Genomic DNA, 17,384 nt, shown 5'->3' on the forward strand with positions numbered 1-17,384 from the left:
AAACAAAACAGTTTCAGATTGTACAGTCTAAAAAGAACTTACATTGACCTTATATAAACAGAACAGAGGAAAGATACAACCTCATTTTGAAATAACATTGTGGCTCTTTCTAATCAAAGGATTTTAAAAATAGAAATAATAATTTTATAAAACTGGTTCAGCAGGAGAGCCAGCAGCATGACTCAGCAACATGTGACTAAGAGCCAATAAGGAACCAGTGGTAATATCATACACTGTGATGTTTCAGAAACAATAAACCTGAGGAAAAATGGTGCTTTCCATGCCAGTACAGCTTGTTTATGTAACTGCAAAGACTTATAAAAAAAAAAAAAAAAGGTCCTCCTGCTATTTGAAGTAAAGTAAAAGCTGGATGTAACATGACAAAATGTTGCTACATTAAAAACAAGCATGTCTTTGGAAAATATAGGCAGAGTTCCCATGTTTGTGATGGGTTCAGGGTTAACCCCCTAGGACATGCTTTTTGAAAAGATTCACATTCACAGATTCACATTTAGGGCAGCCATAGACAGGATAAAGCCAAATACTCATAATATAGATGTAAATGACCGCATGTCATTGTCAGCACCCTTCTGTTCCATAGGGAGAGAACCATGTAAAATGTCAACTCCCTAACCAACAAGGAGATATTTCTAAGGCACTGCTGATCCTGTCACTGTGGACATTATAGAATGGACACAAAAAGAACTGCTGCTGAGTATTTTGTATTTCGTCCACTGTAAACAACAGGTCAGCTAAAGGGTTTTTGTTTCAGTTTTGTTTATGTGCGTGTTAGTGTGTACACACAAACTCCTTATCAAACCTCATCACATTTACTTTACATCTTTTATATACAGCGTCTTTAATGTACACATGGGGTGACCCATATTAAGACTGGTTTCCAACAACCCTGTCACTGTGTGGCTCCACATTTACACACCTGACTGACCAACTCACATGTTAGCAGGGGAAATCCAAAATCATAAAGCATAATACAGCAGGATGAACACTAGAAGACTTGGTGTTTGATTCCTGTCAAGCTGCTGCTCATAATTACATTATTTCATTTTTGAATTTTAGAACATATACATTCAAAAAGGACTGTGAAAACAGTCACTCATGTTCTAATAGATAAACACCGACAAAAAATAATACAACTATAAAAATATATGCAAAATAAACAGGACATACATAAACATTATGTAAGGGAAACTATCTGAATACACTGCTGGTGTCAAGAACCCACAACTTGACTTTAGAACATATGTTGTGTCTACAAAACAGTGAAAAACAGACAGGTTTTCCCCCAGTACACGTCAGAAGAAAATGAAAGAACAGAGACAAAAGCCAAAAGAACCTGAAAATGAGGGACTTAGTGTTATATTGACTTGCATTACACAAATAAAACCCAAACAATGCCGTTTCCTACGACTGTATCAGACGTGATGAGTGTGGGTCTTTGGGTAATAACAAAAAACACCCCTGTCTATAATGAACCAAACCTCTTTGGTTATATTTTACCTGGTAACTGTGATAGAAATTGCCGATTGGCCTGTGTTCAGGTAGTGGGCGGTCTTAGCTCTGTGGGTTGATAAGCACATCTCGATGCTTTCACTTTATTCTCGGGTCGTTGAAGCAAGAGGAAGCATCTTTTCTGAGCTGGTCTGAAAGTACCAAAGAAGATCCGAACCAATATGAAACCTGTTTTCTTTCTAGCGGCTCTGGCAGCTGTCTACTGCGCCGTGGAGTCCAAATCCAGTAAGTTTCTTTTTTCATCTTCTTCTGCATTTACTGAAGAAACTCTGTCTCAAATACAAGTCTCGTTGCCCTTGAATGGCGACAAGGAATCTACATAACAGATCAGGCTATATGTGTTTGATACAGCTAAATGATAGGAAATACAATAAGCTGCTCATTAGTTAGAGAGCTCCAGCGGTAATGGAGGAGCTGATTTATAAAACACTTGGTTGTGTTTATGATTTAGTGGAATTCCCCTCAGCAGTCATTCAGTTTCGATTTCCTGTAATAGGCAGCACTGTCCTCTGGCTTCATGTGTGATATATACAGTTGAGCACACTTTGGATAAAGATGGATAAATGCACACCTTTTTAGAAATATTGGCCCTTTTTGAAAGATACAAATGAGACCAGGAAAACTTCTTTCTAAGGGAAATGATCAAATAGTATCTTAGCTGTCATTATGATTTTAAAAAGGCAGACATGGGTTCTACATTTTCAGTTATATTTTCCAAAATAAAGGTCAATATTTCTTAACTTGTGCCAGGGTTGTGTGAGTTTATGAGCCCAAGTGTATTTAATGATGAAATCCAAAGAATGAATTTCAAACTTCTCAGTGGAATAAGCGCTGATCCTGAATCCTAAGTACTAATAAACTGCTGTTATTGTGACTAGTTTTTCTTTTTTCCACTTTAGTTTTAGATCTCATGTGGTTGATGTGTTTTGATGATAGTGGTGGAGAACCCAAACACATTTCTCCAAAATCTCCCATGGTCTATTTGCATTAGGTAAAACTGCGCACTGTGTGGTTAGGGTAGACTGACATCATCTCACCTTCCATGTTGCCTTTAGGTCCACCCAAGGTCCAGGTGTACAGCCAGAAACCAGGAGAGTTTGGGGCTAAAAACACCCTGATCTGCCACGTGACCAACTTCCACCCTCCTGATATCACCATCACACTGCTGAAGAATGGAGTGGAGATCCCTGGTGCCACACAGACCGATCTGGCCTTCGAATCGAACTGGCATTTCCATCTGACCAAGCATGTGGACTTCACCCCTGAGAAAGATGAAAAGTTCTCCTGCAAGGTCACTCATGGGCAGTCGACTAACACCTATGCTTGGGGTGAGTCGGATCAGCCAGAATGTGTGCAGTCTTCTCACAACCAAGGAACAAAAACTGTCAACTAGCAAAATGCACTGAAATGACAATGACAAATAGATTGCTTTTATGAGGGGGATAACATTTTCTAAATGGTTTTTCTTTATTTTTTCAACAGAGCCAAACATGTAACTGTCAGTGGAGGCCCATCTTGGTGAGTTCACTTCTTTATTTCCATGCTTTCAGCGATCTAGTGTGACGTTTTATCGCCACAGGCACAAATAATGATTCACTTGTTTCTGCTGAATAATAACATGATGCCATTTTGTTTTTTACAGAGGTGGTGCCAGATGTGTCGGCCTCAGCTACAGCAGCGTTTATTCTTTGCATCTTCAATCAATAAGATCTGACTTTCTCAAAAATATCTCATTTTTCCCCACAATAGAAGACAGTATCATATCCAGGGTGTAGGAAACGTTCACTTACTCTTTTGAGAAAACGCAGGGGCTGAGGGACATTTTGTCATTTATAATTTAGCTATAATTTAGTATGTTGCTTTCCAGGCTTTGAAGCTGAAATTTGTTTGTATATTATAAGAAAATAATAATATGTCCAGGTTTAGGTGTAGTCTGTACACAGAGTGCTCATTTAGCTTTAATGACTCAAAAGTTTTTATCTAAAAGTAGGCATTGAAACTGTAATTTGGCATATTGTGATTGGGGTGTTTTTACTGGTCCACATAAAGTGTGTTCCATAATTCTGACTTGTTATTTAAGGTGTCTGTTAATTACATCTTCTAAATAAATGCCTTAAAATTATTGATGTCTTTATTTTAAACACAAACATTAACAATTTATACAGAAATCATAATATAAATGTGTATTATATTTATTTGTTTTATTTTTCAGCCATTTAAGGCAGTCTAGATTTGGACATTGTATCTGAGGACTCCACCTGAGTCCTGGGAAGCTAAATGTAAATATATTATGTATCGATCATTCGTCACTTAAAACAATAATGTAGAAAGTTGAGTATCAGCAAAAGGAACATGGTGATAATATGACTGGCCTCAGTGGTATTGGTTTCTCTTTCACACTGACCTCAGCTCAAAAGTTTTAACAGTATGATGGCTGACCAGTTTTACTGGTTCTTTGTCCCTTGTTCTATTTTGATCTTGATGAATAAAACTGTGGGTTATAATGAATGCTCTCTGGATATCAGCTGATCTAGCATTACCATTATGAGCTAGAAGAAATGTTTTATATCAAAGGCATATTGTCTTAGATATAAAACAAAGGTAGACCTTGCCTTTCCAGTGATACAATACAGAAATTATGAGGCAGGAGATTTACCACAGTGTGGCTGTAAACAAGTAACCTAAAGGAAGAATATACAGTCTAAGCATTAATTAAAATACAGCTGACCATTTACAGGCTAGCTTACTGTCACAACTTCAGATTCTATCTGTGCAAAATAAAATGGATTTAAATGGCTATAAAAAACCTGTCGTTACTATTTGTCTGTGAGGAATTACACATTGTACCAATAACCCACCAAGCTTCAAAACTATGCACTAATAACTCGCTGACAGCCCAAAAAACATGATCAAACTTGTTTGATCAAACTGCGCAACAAACATGCCTGAGTGAATTCTACCTAGCAACAGTTGCTCTTGATTTTTCTATTGGTAGAATTAGTAGCGACCCGGATATACTTTTGTCTCGATTGACACTGAGTTACGTCAACCTGCTGGGCGGAGTTAACAACGATAAGCCCCGCACAACCATACCAAGTGTTTATGAGGAAGTAGGCAGCCATAACTTTTTACTTTCGGTTTGTGTCGTCTTTATTTGAAGAAATATAATAACAGCTTCTCCGTGTGAAATCTGTCAGCAGGTGAAATCATGAAGCTTCTCTGCGCAGTTCTTGTCGGGCTCCTCGGCCTCCTCGGCCTTTCCATGGCCAAAGACTGTAAGTCAAGTTAACGACTCTGTACTTACATATAATATACAGTTTTCATAAATGGCGCATATGAAATGCCCCGAAATGGCAGGTGGGACTAACGTTAATCTTTGAGTAGCTAACTAGCTAGTTGCCTTCTGTTTGTGCCAACCTACACGCAGAGTATGAAGAGATATGCCAAGGAACAGTTCAGTCAGAAGGGCCGTAAAACTGAGAAATGTGCAGTACAACAATAAACATATGCCGAGGTTAGCTAAATGCTAAATGTTAATGCGTTGACAGGCGCCGTGACGTGCGAGATGTAAAAACAAAATGTCTACCCAAACACAGCATTGAACGTCGCTGATAGCAAAACAGGGGATGTGTAAGTGTTATTATTTTTTGACAACTTTATCATGTTTTCTTCAAATCATTGGGTTTCTTGGCAGCTCCACCCATGGTTCAGGTGTACACCCGCACCCCAGGAGAGTACGGGAAATCCAACACCTTCATCTGTCACGTCAGCGGCTTCCACCCTCCAGAAATCACCATCGACCTGCTGAAGAACGGGGTGGTGGTACCTGAAGCCAAGCAGACCGACCTGGCCTTCGAGGAGAACTGGTTCTACTACCTGACCAAGCACACGGTTCTCACCCCAAACAAAGGAGATGTGATATCTTGCAGAGTGACTCACCTGGGGAAAACCAATTCATATAATTGGGGTATGTGTCTGTTTCTCTGGTTGTCTCTGTGTTATTAACATGTCCATATTTAAGTAAGGTTGTACTAGGTTTATAATACAGGTATGAATAATTTAATGAAAAATAACATAACTTAATATACTCATTATTACGCTATATATACACTATACAACACTAGAATACACTACATTACTGTAAGGTTTGGCGAGGCGTAGCCTGGAATACTAAACCATTAAAAATAACGTATAAATAGTAAAAGAATAATCAGAAATACAAGATTTTACATGGCCTACTGTATAAATTATGTACATCTATCTCTACTATAATGGTATTGATATTAACATCAATTAGGCTCCATACAGATATCAATACACTGTATCATAAATCATTAATGTTGATTATTCATCTGTTTAAAAAGAAAAATGAAAGCTAGAAAGTGAGCTACATAAATCATAGGTAGAAAATCCTCAAGGTGTCATCCTCATCACTGCATGAAACAGACTGCACAGTCCTCATTCGCTTGAAAGGTGGAAGTACATGACTAACTCAGTTTTAAGACCCCTGACTCAGTAGAAATAAAAACTTTTTAAGCTATAAACAGTTGTCACAAGTACAACATTCATTCAGAGATGGGGAGAAATATCATTTAAATGCTGATCTGCTTTTCATATTTCTCTGGACCTCTCCACATTTACAGTGTGGAATAGTTCTGAAAGAACAGCTTCTAAACATGCTTGTCTTTCTCTCTACAGAATCAGATATGTAGGTTCTGTGCTCCATCCTGCTCCAGGTATGTACCATATTCAGTGTTAATGTCATTTTTTAATTCAATTCAAAAAGTAATTTTTGCAGTAGCTGTCTCAGTGACTACACACTTTCTGTCCTTTCCATACAGTTCTGCTCAGTGTGAAGAAGATTAAGAAGAATGGGAGGGCAACAAAGCTTCATTAAGTGACACAGAAAAACTCAGTATAAAACATATGTTTAAATAAGAGACTGCTTGGTTCCGCTCACCAAGTCATACACCCAGTTTTTTCTCCACCCTTTGCCTTTGAAATGTGTGACATGTGGTACACGTTTTTCACCGTACCCATACCACTGTACCCGTATCTTATACCATACACATCCTCAGAGAGACTTACCTGTTTAAAAATCATAGGGTTGTACATTACATTAGGATTGTAGTTTGCTTAAAGGAAGGATTTTACCTGCTGTTATTGCACCCTAGACAGGAAATGTCAGCAGTGAATTTTAAGGTGGGTGTGGCTGCTCACACAAACAAAACAGCACCAACTTTACCATTATGAGTCATTGTTTGAAAAATTATGAAAAAAATGGAACATTGCTTATCTATTTTTTGCCAAGGATTCATTGTAAAACGTAAATGTGTATTTGATGCATAATCTGTCAAGGCTACAAGTCTCTCATCTTACTTGTTCTTAGCAGTAACTTCAACTTCGATCAATGAAATTGTTCTTTAACTGTTCTATGCACAATTTATTTTGTTTTATATTAAGAGATGATTGAGCTTATCAGTTGTGATTTATTTTAAAGAGTTACTACCAACCATACAATTTTCTCATGTTCTTTCTAAAGTAGGTTATATAGTAATGTTTCTCTCTTTGCTGCACTTTATCAGGTCTTAGTACTACTATGTAAATATATTTTGTACAATTGGGGAATAAAGGTAGTTGATGCCTAAAATTAAATACATTTGGAAATAAATGTGACGTGTTTGTTTTCTGTCATTAGCAAACAAAGTTTCTCAAATTTTTCTCTATTCAGTTCAGTTAAATAGTAATACATTTCACAGTAAACGGTTGTTGGAGGGAGAGCAGCTTTTACCAGGGAATGACAATAAGTAACAGATGAAAGGAAAAAGTAGCAGTGCATGTACATTTTTAATGCCTGTTTGCTACAGGGGTTGGAATTACACTTCAAAAATCAACAGCAGACATTTGACCTGGGGTGCCCAGACTTTAGACCATAGGTCACTAACAGGCGGACCCAGAAGCCGCCCAATACGGACCCGGACATACAGCCAAAACAGAAGATTGTGATTTAAAACCTAACGGGGCGCTTCTATTTCCACCGGCGCAGCTTTTTTAGACTTTACAGTAGTGGAAACGCACAAACCAATTGCATGCGAGTTGAGCCATCCCACGTGATACCACTCAGCCAATCACATCTGTGCATCCCAGGCGGTAAACATTACGACTCTACAGTGTAAACAGCGCTAGAGGCAAGTTACACATGAAAACAGTGTTGCCAACTTAGCGACTTTGTCGCTATATTTAGCGAGTATTCAGACCCCTCTAGCGACACTTTTTTTTTTAAGCGACTAGCGACAAATCTGGCGACTTTTTCTGGTGTTACTGGAGACTTTTGGAGACTCTGATGTGTCTGTACTGCACCATTCTTACACTTCTCAATTTGCCGCAGTAAGACGGCTAATCAGCTGCAGCCGCGAGCCTCTCCCCCGTCCCAAAGCCTCCACAGGCGGCCCAGTCCTCTCGCAGCAGTCCCTCCCTCCCAGCTGCAGTCACAGCAGGAAGTGTTCACGCCTCCGCGTCCCGACTGCAAATGAATCGCGCGTGCGATCATGTATGTGTGTGACCTGCATGGCATAATAAAAAAATAAAATAAAATAAAAAAGGTAAAATGTTCTTTGTCTAAAATAAATAACTGCATTTGACTCAAACAGCCTCAGTCATTTACAGCAAGGCAAATGTATTTAGTTCTGAGAACTTATTAACTGCAGGCCGTCATGCTACATTATATGGCACAGTACAAATATTTTGAGTGTCCCTTATTCTGTCCCTTATTTCTTATAAAGAATCACAATTGTTTCTTACTTTCCATTTCTGAAGTTGGCAAAAGCGTCCATCACAATTACAGCATGTGCCATGGACATTATGCAAATTACGCGATGACGTCATTCAGCGACTTCTAGCGACTTTTAGGACAGCCAATAGCTACTTTCCTTACTGACGAGTTGGCAACACTGCATGAAAAGACAGTACAAAGAAAAAGAAAGAGAGCGATACATGTAGAAAACAAAGGGAGAGAAACTGTAAAGTGAGACGGAGAAAGAGAGAGAACTTAGTTAATGAGAGAACATTATACATATCTACAGCCATATGTTCAGTATGTGTGTTACATGACAATAAATATGGTCAGAAAGTTTTTGAATTGTACTGAATTCATTTGATTTGACAGTCAGGTATTGATTACATGCAGATGTTGATAAAACTACTAGGCTACTTAAATAGATATCACACTAACTAGTTAGACATGATCTTCCGGACTTCTGCTTCAAGAAATCTTCTCTAACTGGACCTCTTTAAATTTTAGTTGAATACCCCTTGTTGGAGCTATTTGTGTTTATTGTTTAGTTTAGTTCATTTGGTACAGGTGTGCCGGTGAATTGATAAGTAGGTCAAAGTGGGAGGGTCTGGAGGGACCGAGGGCACATGGTTTTTTACTAGGAACAGAGAGGATGCATGCACGTTTGTTGTTTGTAAGCTTGCTGATCGATGTGTAAATAAATCGTCACGAAATTGTATCTTTTGGTATGAACATTCATTCATTTTTTTTGACCTGCGTAAACCTGAGTTTGATGGTCCTCAGTGGCCATTTGAACAAACTATACGTGGACAATTTGCTTAAGGATGAATGGCCACAACATAAAGTAAAAAACCGCCCATGGATGTTTAGGTTTAGATTACCTGGAAGGTGGATGTGTTTTGTTGGATGATCTATCAGGATTTTTGGATTATTCATGTGGACGCTGTAGACAAAGGCTGGGCCGATGAGGGGAGGATCGACGAGTTGGTTGTCTAACGCAGAACATTCATACGAACTTCCAAATGCTGATAATCCTCCTGAAAATCAAATTATCTCCAGTGATGATATACGGCCTGAGGACAGCGCATCAAATATTTGTTCCAAAAAACATTCTAATGTTGGCTCTAAACTGTCTAAGGCGTCATCCATTGCCTCTACTAAAATCAAAGTGCAAGTTGAGAAGGCAGCATTAATTGAGCGTGTGGCTACATTAAAACAGAAACATCTTTTGGAAGCACAGAGGGAACAAATAAAGGTGGAACAGGAGGAACTAAGGAGAAAGAGGGAGAAATTAAGGAGGGAAAAGGAACAACTGGCACTGGAGGCTGAACTGAAGGAGATTAATGCAAAGCTTGAGGTTTTGGAGTTAAACTTAAAGTGTGGCTCTAAAATATCGGATGGAATGAATTCTTATCTGGAAAAGGCAAAAGCACAAAGGGTATACGAACTAAATCCATGTCCTGACCACTTTGTACCTACATCTAATAACTCTGACCCGCCTTCGGACTGTCATGTTGTCAGCGTCAAGACAAAACACGTTGACATATTACAATCACCAGGTATTCACGTCCCTCAAAGCCAAAGTAAACAAGCACAAAAGACTCATAATGTTGTTCATAATACAACCAATCAGTCTCATACTACTGCGGATATTTTAAACATCATGCAGCGCCAAAATGAGATCACTGCTCTGTTAGTTCAGCAAAATTCATCATCTGCTCTACCTGTGAGAAATATCCCTGTGTTTGATGGTGACCCACTGCATTTTAAGTCGTTCCCCCGAGCCTTTGAAAATTGTGTTGAAGATAAAACTAATAATTTCAGTGACTGTTTGTATTTTCTAGAACAGTACACTAGGGGGCAGCCAAGATATATTGTGAAAAGTTGTCAGCATCTTCCATCTGAACAGGGCAACCGAAGAGCAAAAACTCTTCTTATTGAACATTTTGGCAGTGAACATAAAATCTCCTCTGCCTACATGGACAAGATCTACGACTGATCCTCAATAAAACCAGAGGATGTAAATGCTCTGCAGTCATTTGCCTTATTCCTTCGAGGTTGTTCTGATTTAGTGCAGCATATTAAATACATGAAGGAGTTGGACATGCCAGTAAACCTCAGGACCGTTGTGATGAAACTTCCATACAAGCTGAGGGAAAAATGGAGGAATGTTGCCTGTGATATCCATGAACAAACTGGAAGCAGAGCTGTGTTTGTTGATCTTGTGAATTTTATTGAAAAACAAGTTAAAATTGTCTCAGACCCACTGTTTGGAAATATCAATATGTCTTTAAACAGCCATGCAAAGGCTTCTATACACATGAAGCAGAAGAAGAAGGGTGGTACTTTTGCCACAAGTGTTACTGCAATAAAGGAAGGAGACGAGGACAACAAGAAAACTCTTACATCATCTCCAAGTAAGCAGGTCCAATGTCTGTTTTGCAATTATAAAAATCACACTCTGGACAAATGCTCACAGTTTAAATCAAGGACACAACAGGACAAGATACACTTCTTAAAGGAGAAAGGAATTTGTTTTGGATGCTTGAAGTATGGACACACAAGCAAAGATTGTAGGAGTCGTTTGGATTGTCAAGTGTGCCACAGGAAGCACCCATCTGTCCTACATGTGGCAAAGGAGGATATGAAGACAACCCCCAAAGATATTGTGAGTATTTTATCTGAGCAACAGCAGACATGCGGCCATATAGGGGCTGGTGGAGAGGACACTGCTGTTTCCTCCATTGTGGCTGTGCAAGTGAAAAGCCAGAAAAGCAATAAGAGATTACTTACATATGTGTTATGGTGCGGTGAACTACAGGTGTTTATTTAAGGAACGTACGTGCAGTGACGTAGTCACGTCACTTGTTTTATTGTTGTCACGTGTTCCGTGTTAAACCCTAATAAAAAGAGGAGCAGAGCGCGCGAAGCAGCTCTGGGTCCCCAGTCGTTGTCCGGAGAGAGACAATATGGTGTCCTGTGGTGTATGTTATGTATGGAGTTAAGTGACAGCCCAAATGGAGCAACAAGAAGTAGGGGACGCCGCTGCAAGCGAAGCAAGCCAGCCCCTTCCAACAGGTTATGGGCCCAGCATAAACACATCAGCTGCAAGGATATATGGGCGTGCAGGCCCGCCACCAAAGTTCGACGGCAATGAGGGCAACTACCACCTCTGGGAAGTAAGATTTTTGGCCTATATGCAAACGTTAGGTCTTAAGGATACTGTCCTCGGGAGAGAGACGGCAGAGTCCGGCTCCAGGGAAGCCGAGGAGCTCAATAGGAGAAATGAATATGCTTTTGCACAACTGTGCAACTGCCTCGACGACAAGACGCTTATGCTAATTGTGTATGATGCTGTAGATGACGGAAAGAAAAGCCTTGATGATCTACGCAGACACTTTGAGTCAGAAGAAAAGCCACGTGTAGTAGGCCTGTACACAGAGCTGACCGGCATGCTAAAGGCTAACGGGGAAGAGTTAAGTGATTACCTAGCACGGGTAGAGAAACTAACAGCTGCGTTAAGCAGAGTGAAAGAAACCCTCAGCGACGGACTGCTGATAGCGATGGTCTTAAAGGGTCTTCCTGACCAATACAGCCCATTTACGGTTCATGTAACCCAAACAAGAGAACAGCTAAGCTTCACAGAATTTAAGGCAAGGCTAAGAAGCTTTGAGTGCACACTACGGTACCGTGCCCGACCTCGAACTGATGATGTGATGACCGCCAGCTACAGAACGATGAAAACGAAAAATAAAGTGATGGAGAAGAAACCATTTAATGGACAATGCTTCAATTGTGAGAAACTGGGGCACAAAGCGAGGGATTGCAGGAACAAACAGAAGAGAATACCTCAGGGCTTCAAACGTGGGGCAAATTCAGATCAAAACAGTGACAGAAGAGTTACCATTACAGAGACAGAAAGAGAGCATTGTGTGCACGGAGCCACGGGAGAGGAGATGGACACTTTCATTTTCAAGGTGAGCGAGTTTCCACCACAAGGCCTACAGCACAGAGGTTTACTGGTGGACACAGGAGCTACTAGCCATATCCTAACCAAAAAAGACATTTTCATCAGATTCCATGAGTCGTTCAGACCAGATGGAACACGGAGCAGCGGGGGCGTGCTTAAGTGAGGTGACGCCCAGATCAACTTGATTGACAGCAAAGGGAAAGTTGTGAAGGCAACACTAATAAATAAATATAAAAATGAAGACCACTCCTCTTATTGAACAGAAAAACAGAACTGTCAAATGTGGACTATTAAATATTAGGTCCCTTTCATCTAAATCTTTGTTAGTAAATGATTTGATAACTGATCACCAAATTGACCTACTTTATCTTACTGAAACCTGGTTACAGCAGGATGAATATGTCAGTCTGAATGAATCAACCCCCCTCAGTCATAAAAATTATCATGTTCCTCGAAGCACAGGTCGAGGTGGAGGAGTAGCTACAATCTTCCACTCAAACTTATTATTAAACTTTCATCCTCAGAACAATTTGAACTCATTTGAGAGCCTCACTCTTAGTCTCTCACATCCAAACTGGAAAACACAAAAACCAGTTCTACTTGTCATTTTGTACCGTCCACCTGTCCCTTACTCAGAGTTTTTAACTGAATTCCCTGACTTCCTGTCTGATTTAGTGCTTAGATCAGATAAAGTTATTATAGTGGGAGATTTTAACATTCATGTAGATGTTGAAAATAACAGCCTCAGCATTGCATTTAATTCTATATTAGATTCAATTGGTTTCATTCAAAATGTTAATAAACCCACCCACTGTTTCAATCACACCCTTGATCTTGTTCTGACCTATGGCATTGAAATTGAACATCTAATAGTTTTTCCCCCAAATCCTGTTTTGTCAGATCATTCTTTAATAACTTTTGAATTTAAAATGATGGATCATGCAGCATTTGGAAGAAAATTCCACTACAGCAGATGTTTATCCGACAACACTGTTAATAAATTTAAGAAAATGATTCCATCTTTATTTACATCTATGCCAAGTATAAACATAGTGGGGGGCAGCTGCTTCAATCCCACTCCCTACCAAATTGATCATGTGGTTGACAGCGCTGTAACCTCACTGCGTGAAATGCTTGATTTTGTAGCCCCTCTGAAAAAGAAGTTAGTGAATCAGAGAAGACTAGCCCCATGGTATAATTTACATATTCGTACCTTAAAGCAGGCATCAAGAAGGCTGGAAAGGAAGTGGCATTCCACAAACTTAGAGGAAATTTTTCTAGCCTGGAAAAAAGTCTACTAACATATAAAAAAGCTCTCCGTAAAGCCAGAACTGCATACTATTCATCACTAATAGAGGAAAATAAGAACAATCCCAGGTTTCTTTTCAGCACTGTAGCCAGGCTGACAAAAAGTCACAGCTCTGTTGAGCCCAGTGTTCCCTTAGCTCTCAGCAGTGATGAATTTATGTTTCTTTACAAATAAAATCACAGCTATTAGAGATAAAATTCAGCAGATGCTTCCTATACCTGCAATAAATGAATCTTCTACTACAGTAGCTCTTGAATCATCTGTAGGACCTCAGTTATGTTTAGACTGCTTCTCTCCCATAGATCTCTCTGAATTTACATCAGTAGTTGGTTCATCGAAATCATCAACGTGTCTCTTAGACCCCATCCCGACTAGACTGCTTAAAGGCACCCTGCCATTAATGAACTCATCTTTATTGGACTTGGTAAATTTATCTCTAGTATCAGGCTACGTACCACAGGCCTTTAAGACTGCAGTATTCAAACCTTTACTCAAAAAGCCTAGTCTTGATCCAGGAGTCTTGGCTAATTACAGACCAATATCCAACCTGCCATTTATTTCTAAAATACTAGAAAAAGCTGTTGCTAAGCAGCTATCAGACCACTTACACAGGAATGAACTATTTGAAGATTTTCAATCAGGATTTAGAGCACATCATAGTACAGAAACAGCACTGTTGAAAGTTACCAACGATCTTCTCTTAGCCTCAGATAATGGACTTGTTTCAATACTTGTCCTCCTAGACCTTAGTGCAGCATTCGACACCATTGACCACAATATCTTATTACAGAGACTGGAGCATGTGATTGGTATCAGAGGAACAGCGTTAAAGTGGTTCCAATCCTATTTGTCGGACAGATTCCAGTTTGTTCATGTCCATGATGAACCTTCCATACGAACAAAAGTTAGTTATGGAGTTCCACAAGGCTCCGTGCTAGGACCGATTCTGTTCACCCTGTACATGCTTCCTTTAGGATATGTCATTAGGAAGCACTCTATTAATTACCACTGCTATGCAGATGACACTCAGTTATATCTGTCTATTAAACTTGTTAACACAAACCAGTTAACCAGACTTCAAGCCTGTCTAACTGACATAAAGGCCTGGATGACCAGTAACTTTTTACTTTTAAACTCGGAGAAAACAGAAGTCATTATATTTGGGCCAAAAAATCTCAGAAATAACTTTTCTCAAATTACAGCTACTCTAGATGGCATAACCCTGGCCTCTAGCACTATTGTAAAAAACCTTGGAGTTATTTTTGACCAGGACATGTCCTTTAACTCACACATAAAACAAATCTCTAGAACTGCATTCTTTCACCTGCGCAACATTTCCAAAATTAGGAACATCCTGTCTCAAAATGATGCAGAAAAACTAGTCCATGCATTTGTTACCTCAAGGCTAGATTACTGTAACTCATTACTATCTGGATGTCCCAATATCTCCATAAAAAGCCTCCAATTAATCCAGAATGCCGCAGCCAGAGTCCTGACAGGAACTAGCAAGAGAGATCATATTTCTCCTATATTGGCTTCTCTTCATTGGCTCCCTGTAAAATATAGAATAGAATTTAAAATCCTTCTTCTCACATACAAATCCCTTCATAATCAAGCTCCTTCATACCTCAAAGACCTCATAGTACCATATTATCCCAATAGACCACTTCGCTCTCAGAGTGCAGGTCTACTTGTGGTTCCCAGAGTTTCCAAAAGCAGAATGGGAGGCAGAGCCTTTAGTTATCAAGCTCCTCTCCTATGGAACCAGCTCCCAGCCTGGGTTCAGGAGGCAGACACTCTCTATACTTTTTAGGCTAAACTTAAAACCTTCCTCTTTGACAAAGCATATAGTTAGGGCTGGCTTCAGGCAACCCTGAACCATCCCTTAGTTATGCTGCTATAGGCCTAGACTGCCTGAGGACCATTGGTGCACTGAGCTTCCCTAACCTAACACCACCTAGTGTCCCCTCTTACTGCTTTGCGTCCAGCTGACCTTCAAGATCATGGACAGTTTGCTTCATGACAGTCATATGGAGATATAGTTTCTCAACTGTTAGTTTTTGACCTTCATTCAACTGGTACTTAAAGTAATGCACAGTTTCCTTCAGGTTTTGCTTCTCTTCATCTTTTTTCTGCATTTACACACTAAAGCCAGTCCCGCTGTAACACTGTTATTCTTCTTCCACCAGTAGGTAGAGACTGTGTCCAGTCCTCTGTGGTTCACCAAGTTGTCCAAATTACACAGCACGCTGCCATAAGTGCAGCTTTCTGATCTCTCCTTGAGTTTTCTTCATCTAGGAAAACTTTATGCTTCCTTTCTGGCTGTGTCTCATGTTCAGCCCTGTTTAACATCCATGCATTGAAGTCTGGGGCCCAGTGCAGAAGCCTTATCCCACTGTAATATATTTCAGCTGTAAGTCATAATTTTCATGATGTGTTTATGCAGTGGCCCTGAAACTCTGTGTTAACACAGACTCAGGAGCCTTTCATTTTAACTGTAATCAGTCACTTACAGAGTGACTTTAAACCAACAGGTGCAATAGACACAAGACTTGTAAAAAGGATGTTTTCCATTCAAAGATGAAACCATGATAGACTGTACTGAACTTTGTTATGGAGCCACATCTCTGACTCGAAACATCCTAAGACTATTTACTACAAAGGCTGAGGAAACATCAGACAGGGGGCTTTAGTTTTTCAGGAGACCAGTTTTTTAACCTTACTCATTATAGGCATGTTTAAGGCTATTAGGGTGATAATCGGGAGATATTCTTCATGTAAAAATCATGACATTTTTTTCTTTTTTAGCTCAGTGATGATCCTCAAATTGTGCTATAACATGTGGACATGCATGTGAATTGTACCTAGTAGGCCTTATAGTAAAAATAAATATATAAACAGAACATATATTCAGTTTTGTCAGTAATATAAATTTTTCAGTGAAAACTGATTCAGCACTGTGTTTATTTATTTGGTGAATTTGTCTCCTCAGTCCTTTTCCAAGTGTCTGTCTCCATTGAAGCAGCGCCCTCTGCTGTCTGTATTGAAAAGTGAAAAGGCTTACAGCACCTCACCCCAAGTTGTACACACACACACACACACACACACAATCGGGTAAGAGAATCCACACAAACTCAGAATGAAGCAAAACAGTAAAATTCTTGTATCACTGATTTACAGCCCCCACCTTATTTTGTCACTACCCCCACCAACATCGGGGGTAGTCAGGGTGGTACAGCCGTAAGCAGCTGTCACTTTGGTCGAGGTACTTTGAAAAATGCTGTAACAACATTTTTTATGTCTTTATGTTGTCTGGAAACCTAACCGGCCATTCTACTGCAACACGATAGCTTCTGTGGAAGACTATGTGGTCTTCCTGGCATTGTTTCGCTCTTCATTTCAGGAGAAAACACATACAATTCTAAATGAAAGTAGAAAGAGAAATAATATGCATCTGTATTTCTAAAAGAAAAGAAAACTTCACTTCTCCCAGCCGGGGAATCGAACCCCGGGCTTCCGCGTGACAGGCAGAGACACTGTCCACTATATTTAGGCCCGAGCAAGGACCAGGGGTCCAAGCGCAGGGACTATTATAATCGCTCAACGGGCAAGGGACGAATAAGCGGGGGGGGCGGTTTCTGGCTTTCTCTACCGTCTCCCCACACCCCACCATGACGTTACTGGGCGTTAGACCTTTCCGAAAATGTATAGTGTGTCGCTGTCGCGCGGCCGTGGGCCTGGAAATCGTTAGGATTATTATTATTATTTTTTTTTTTTTTTTT

At 39.8% G+C, this 17,384-nt stretch overlaps 2 protein-coding genes across 2 annotated transcripts; both read left to right on the forward strand.

The window, feature by feature from the left end:
- The first annotated feature begins 1,599 nt into the window (after positions 1–1,599).
- Positions 1,600–3,652, forward strand: LOC113141929 (beta-2-microglobulin-like). The gene is made up of 4 exons (XM_026326587.1): positions 1,600–1,755; positions 2,586–2,858; positions 3,013–3,048; positions 3,174–3,652. Exons 1-3 carry the CDS (start codon positions 1,692–1,694, stop codon positions 3,024–3,026), a joined length of 351 nt encoding a protein of 116 aa, XP_026182372.1. The 5' UTR covers positions 1,600–1,691; the 3' UTR covers positions 3,027–3,048; positions 3,174–3,652.
- Positions 3,653–4,611: 959 nt separating this feature from the next.
- Positions 4,612–7,201, forward strand: LOC113141930 (beta-2-microglobulin-like). Its single transcript, XM_026326588.2, has 4 exons — positions 4,612–4,805; positions 5,225–5,497; positions 6,229–6,266; positions 6,372–7,201. Exons 1-3 carry the CDS (start codon positions 4,739–4,741, stop codon positions 6,240–6,242), a joined length of 354 nt encoding a protein of 117 aa, XP_026182373.1. The 5' UTR covers positions 4,612–4,738; the 3' UTR covers positions 6,243–6,266; positions 6,372–7,201.
- The last annotated feature ends 10,183 nt before the right edge of the window (positions 7,202–17,384 follow it).

This window comes from Mastacembelus armatus, chromosome 23 (genome assembly GCF_900324485.2).
Source record: "Mastacembelus armatus chromosome 23, fMasArm1.2, whole genome shotgun sequence".
Lineage (NCBI taxonomy): Eukaryota > Metazoa > Chordata > Actinopteri > Synbranchiformes > Mastacembelidae > Mastacembelus > Mastacembelus armatus.

Coding starts and splice junctions, on each gene's coding strand:
- LOC113141929 (XM_026326587.1), top strand. CDS start 1,692: ATGAAACCTGTTTTCTTTCTAGCGGCTCTGGCAGCTGTCTACTGCGCC. Junction 1,756..2,585: donor CGCCGTGGAGTCCAAATCCA/GTAAGTTTCTTT, acceptor TGTTGCCTTTAG/GTCCACCCAAGGTCCAGGTG.
- LOC113141930 (XM_026326588.2), top strand. CDS start 4,739: ATGAAGCTTCTCTGCGCAGTTCTTGTCGGGCTCCTCGGCCTCCTCGGC. Junction 4,806..5,224: donor CCTTTCCATGGCCAAAGACT/GTAAGTCAAGTT, acceptor GTTTCTTGGCAG/CTCCACCCATGGTTCAGGTG.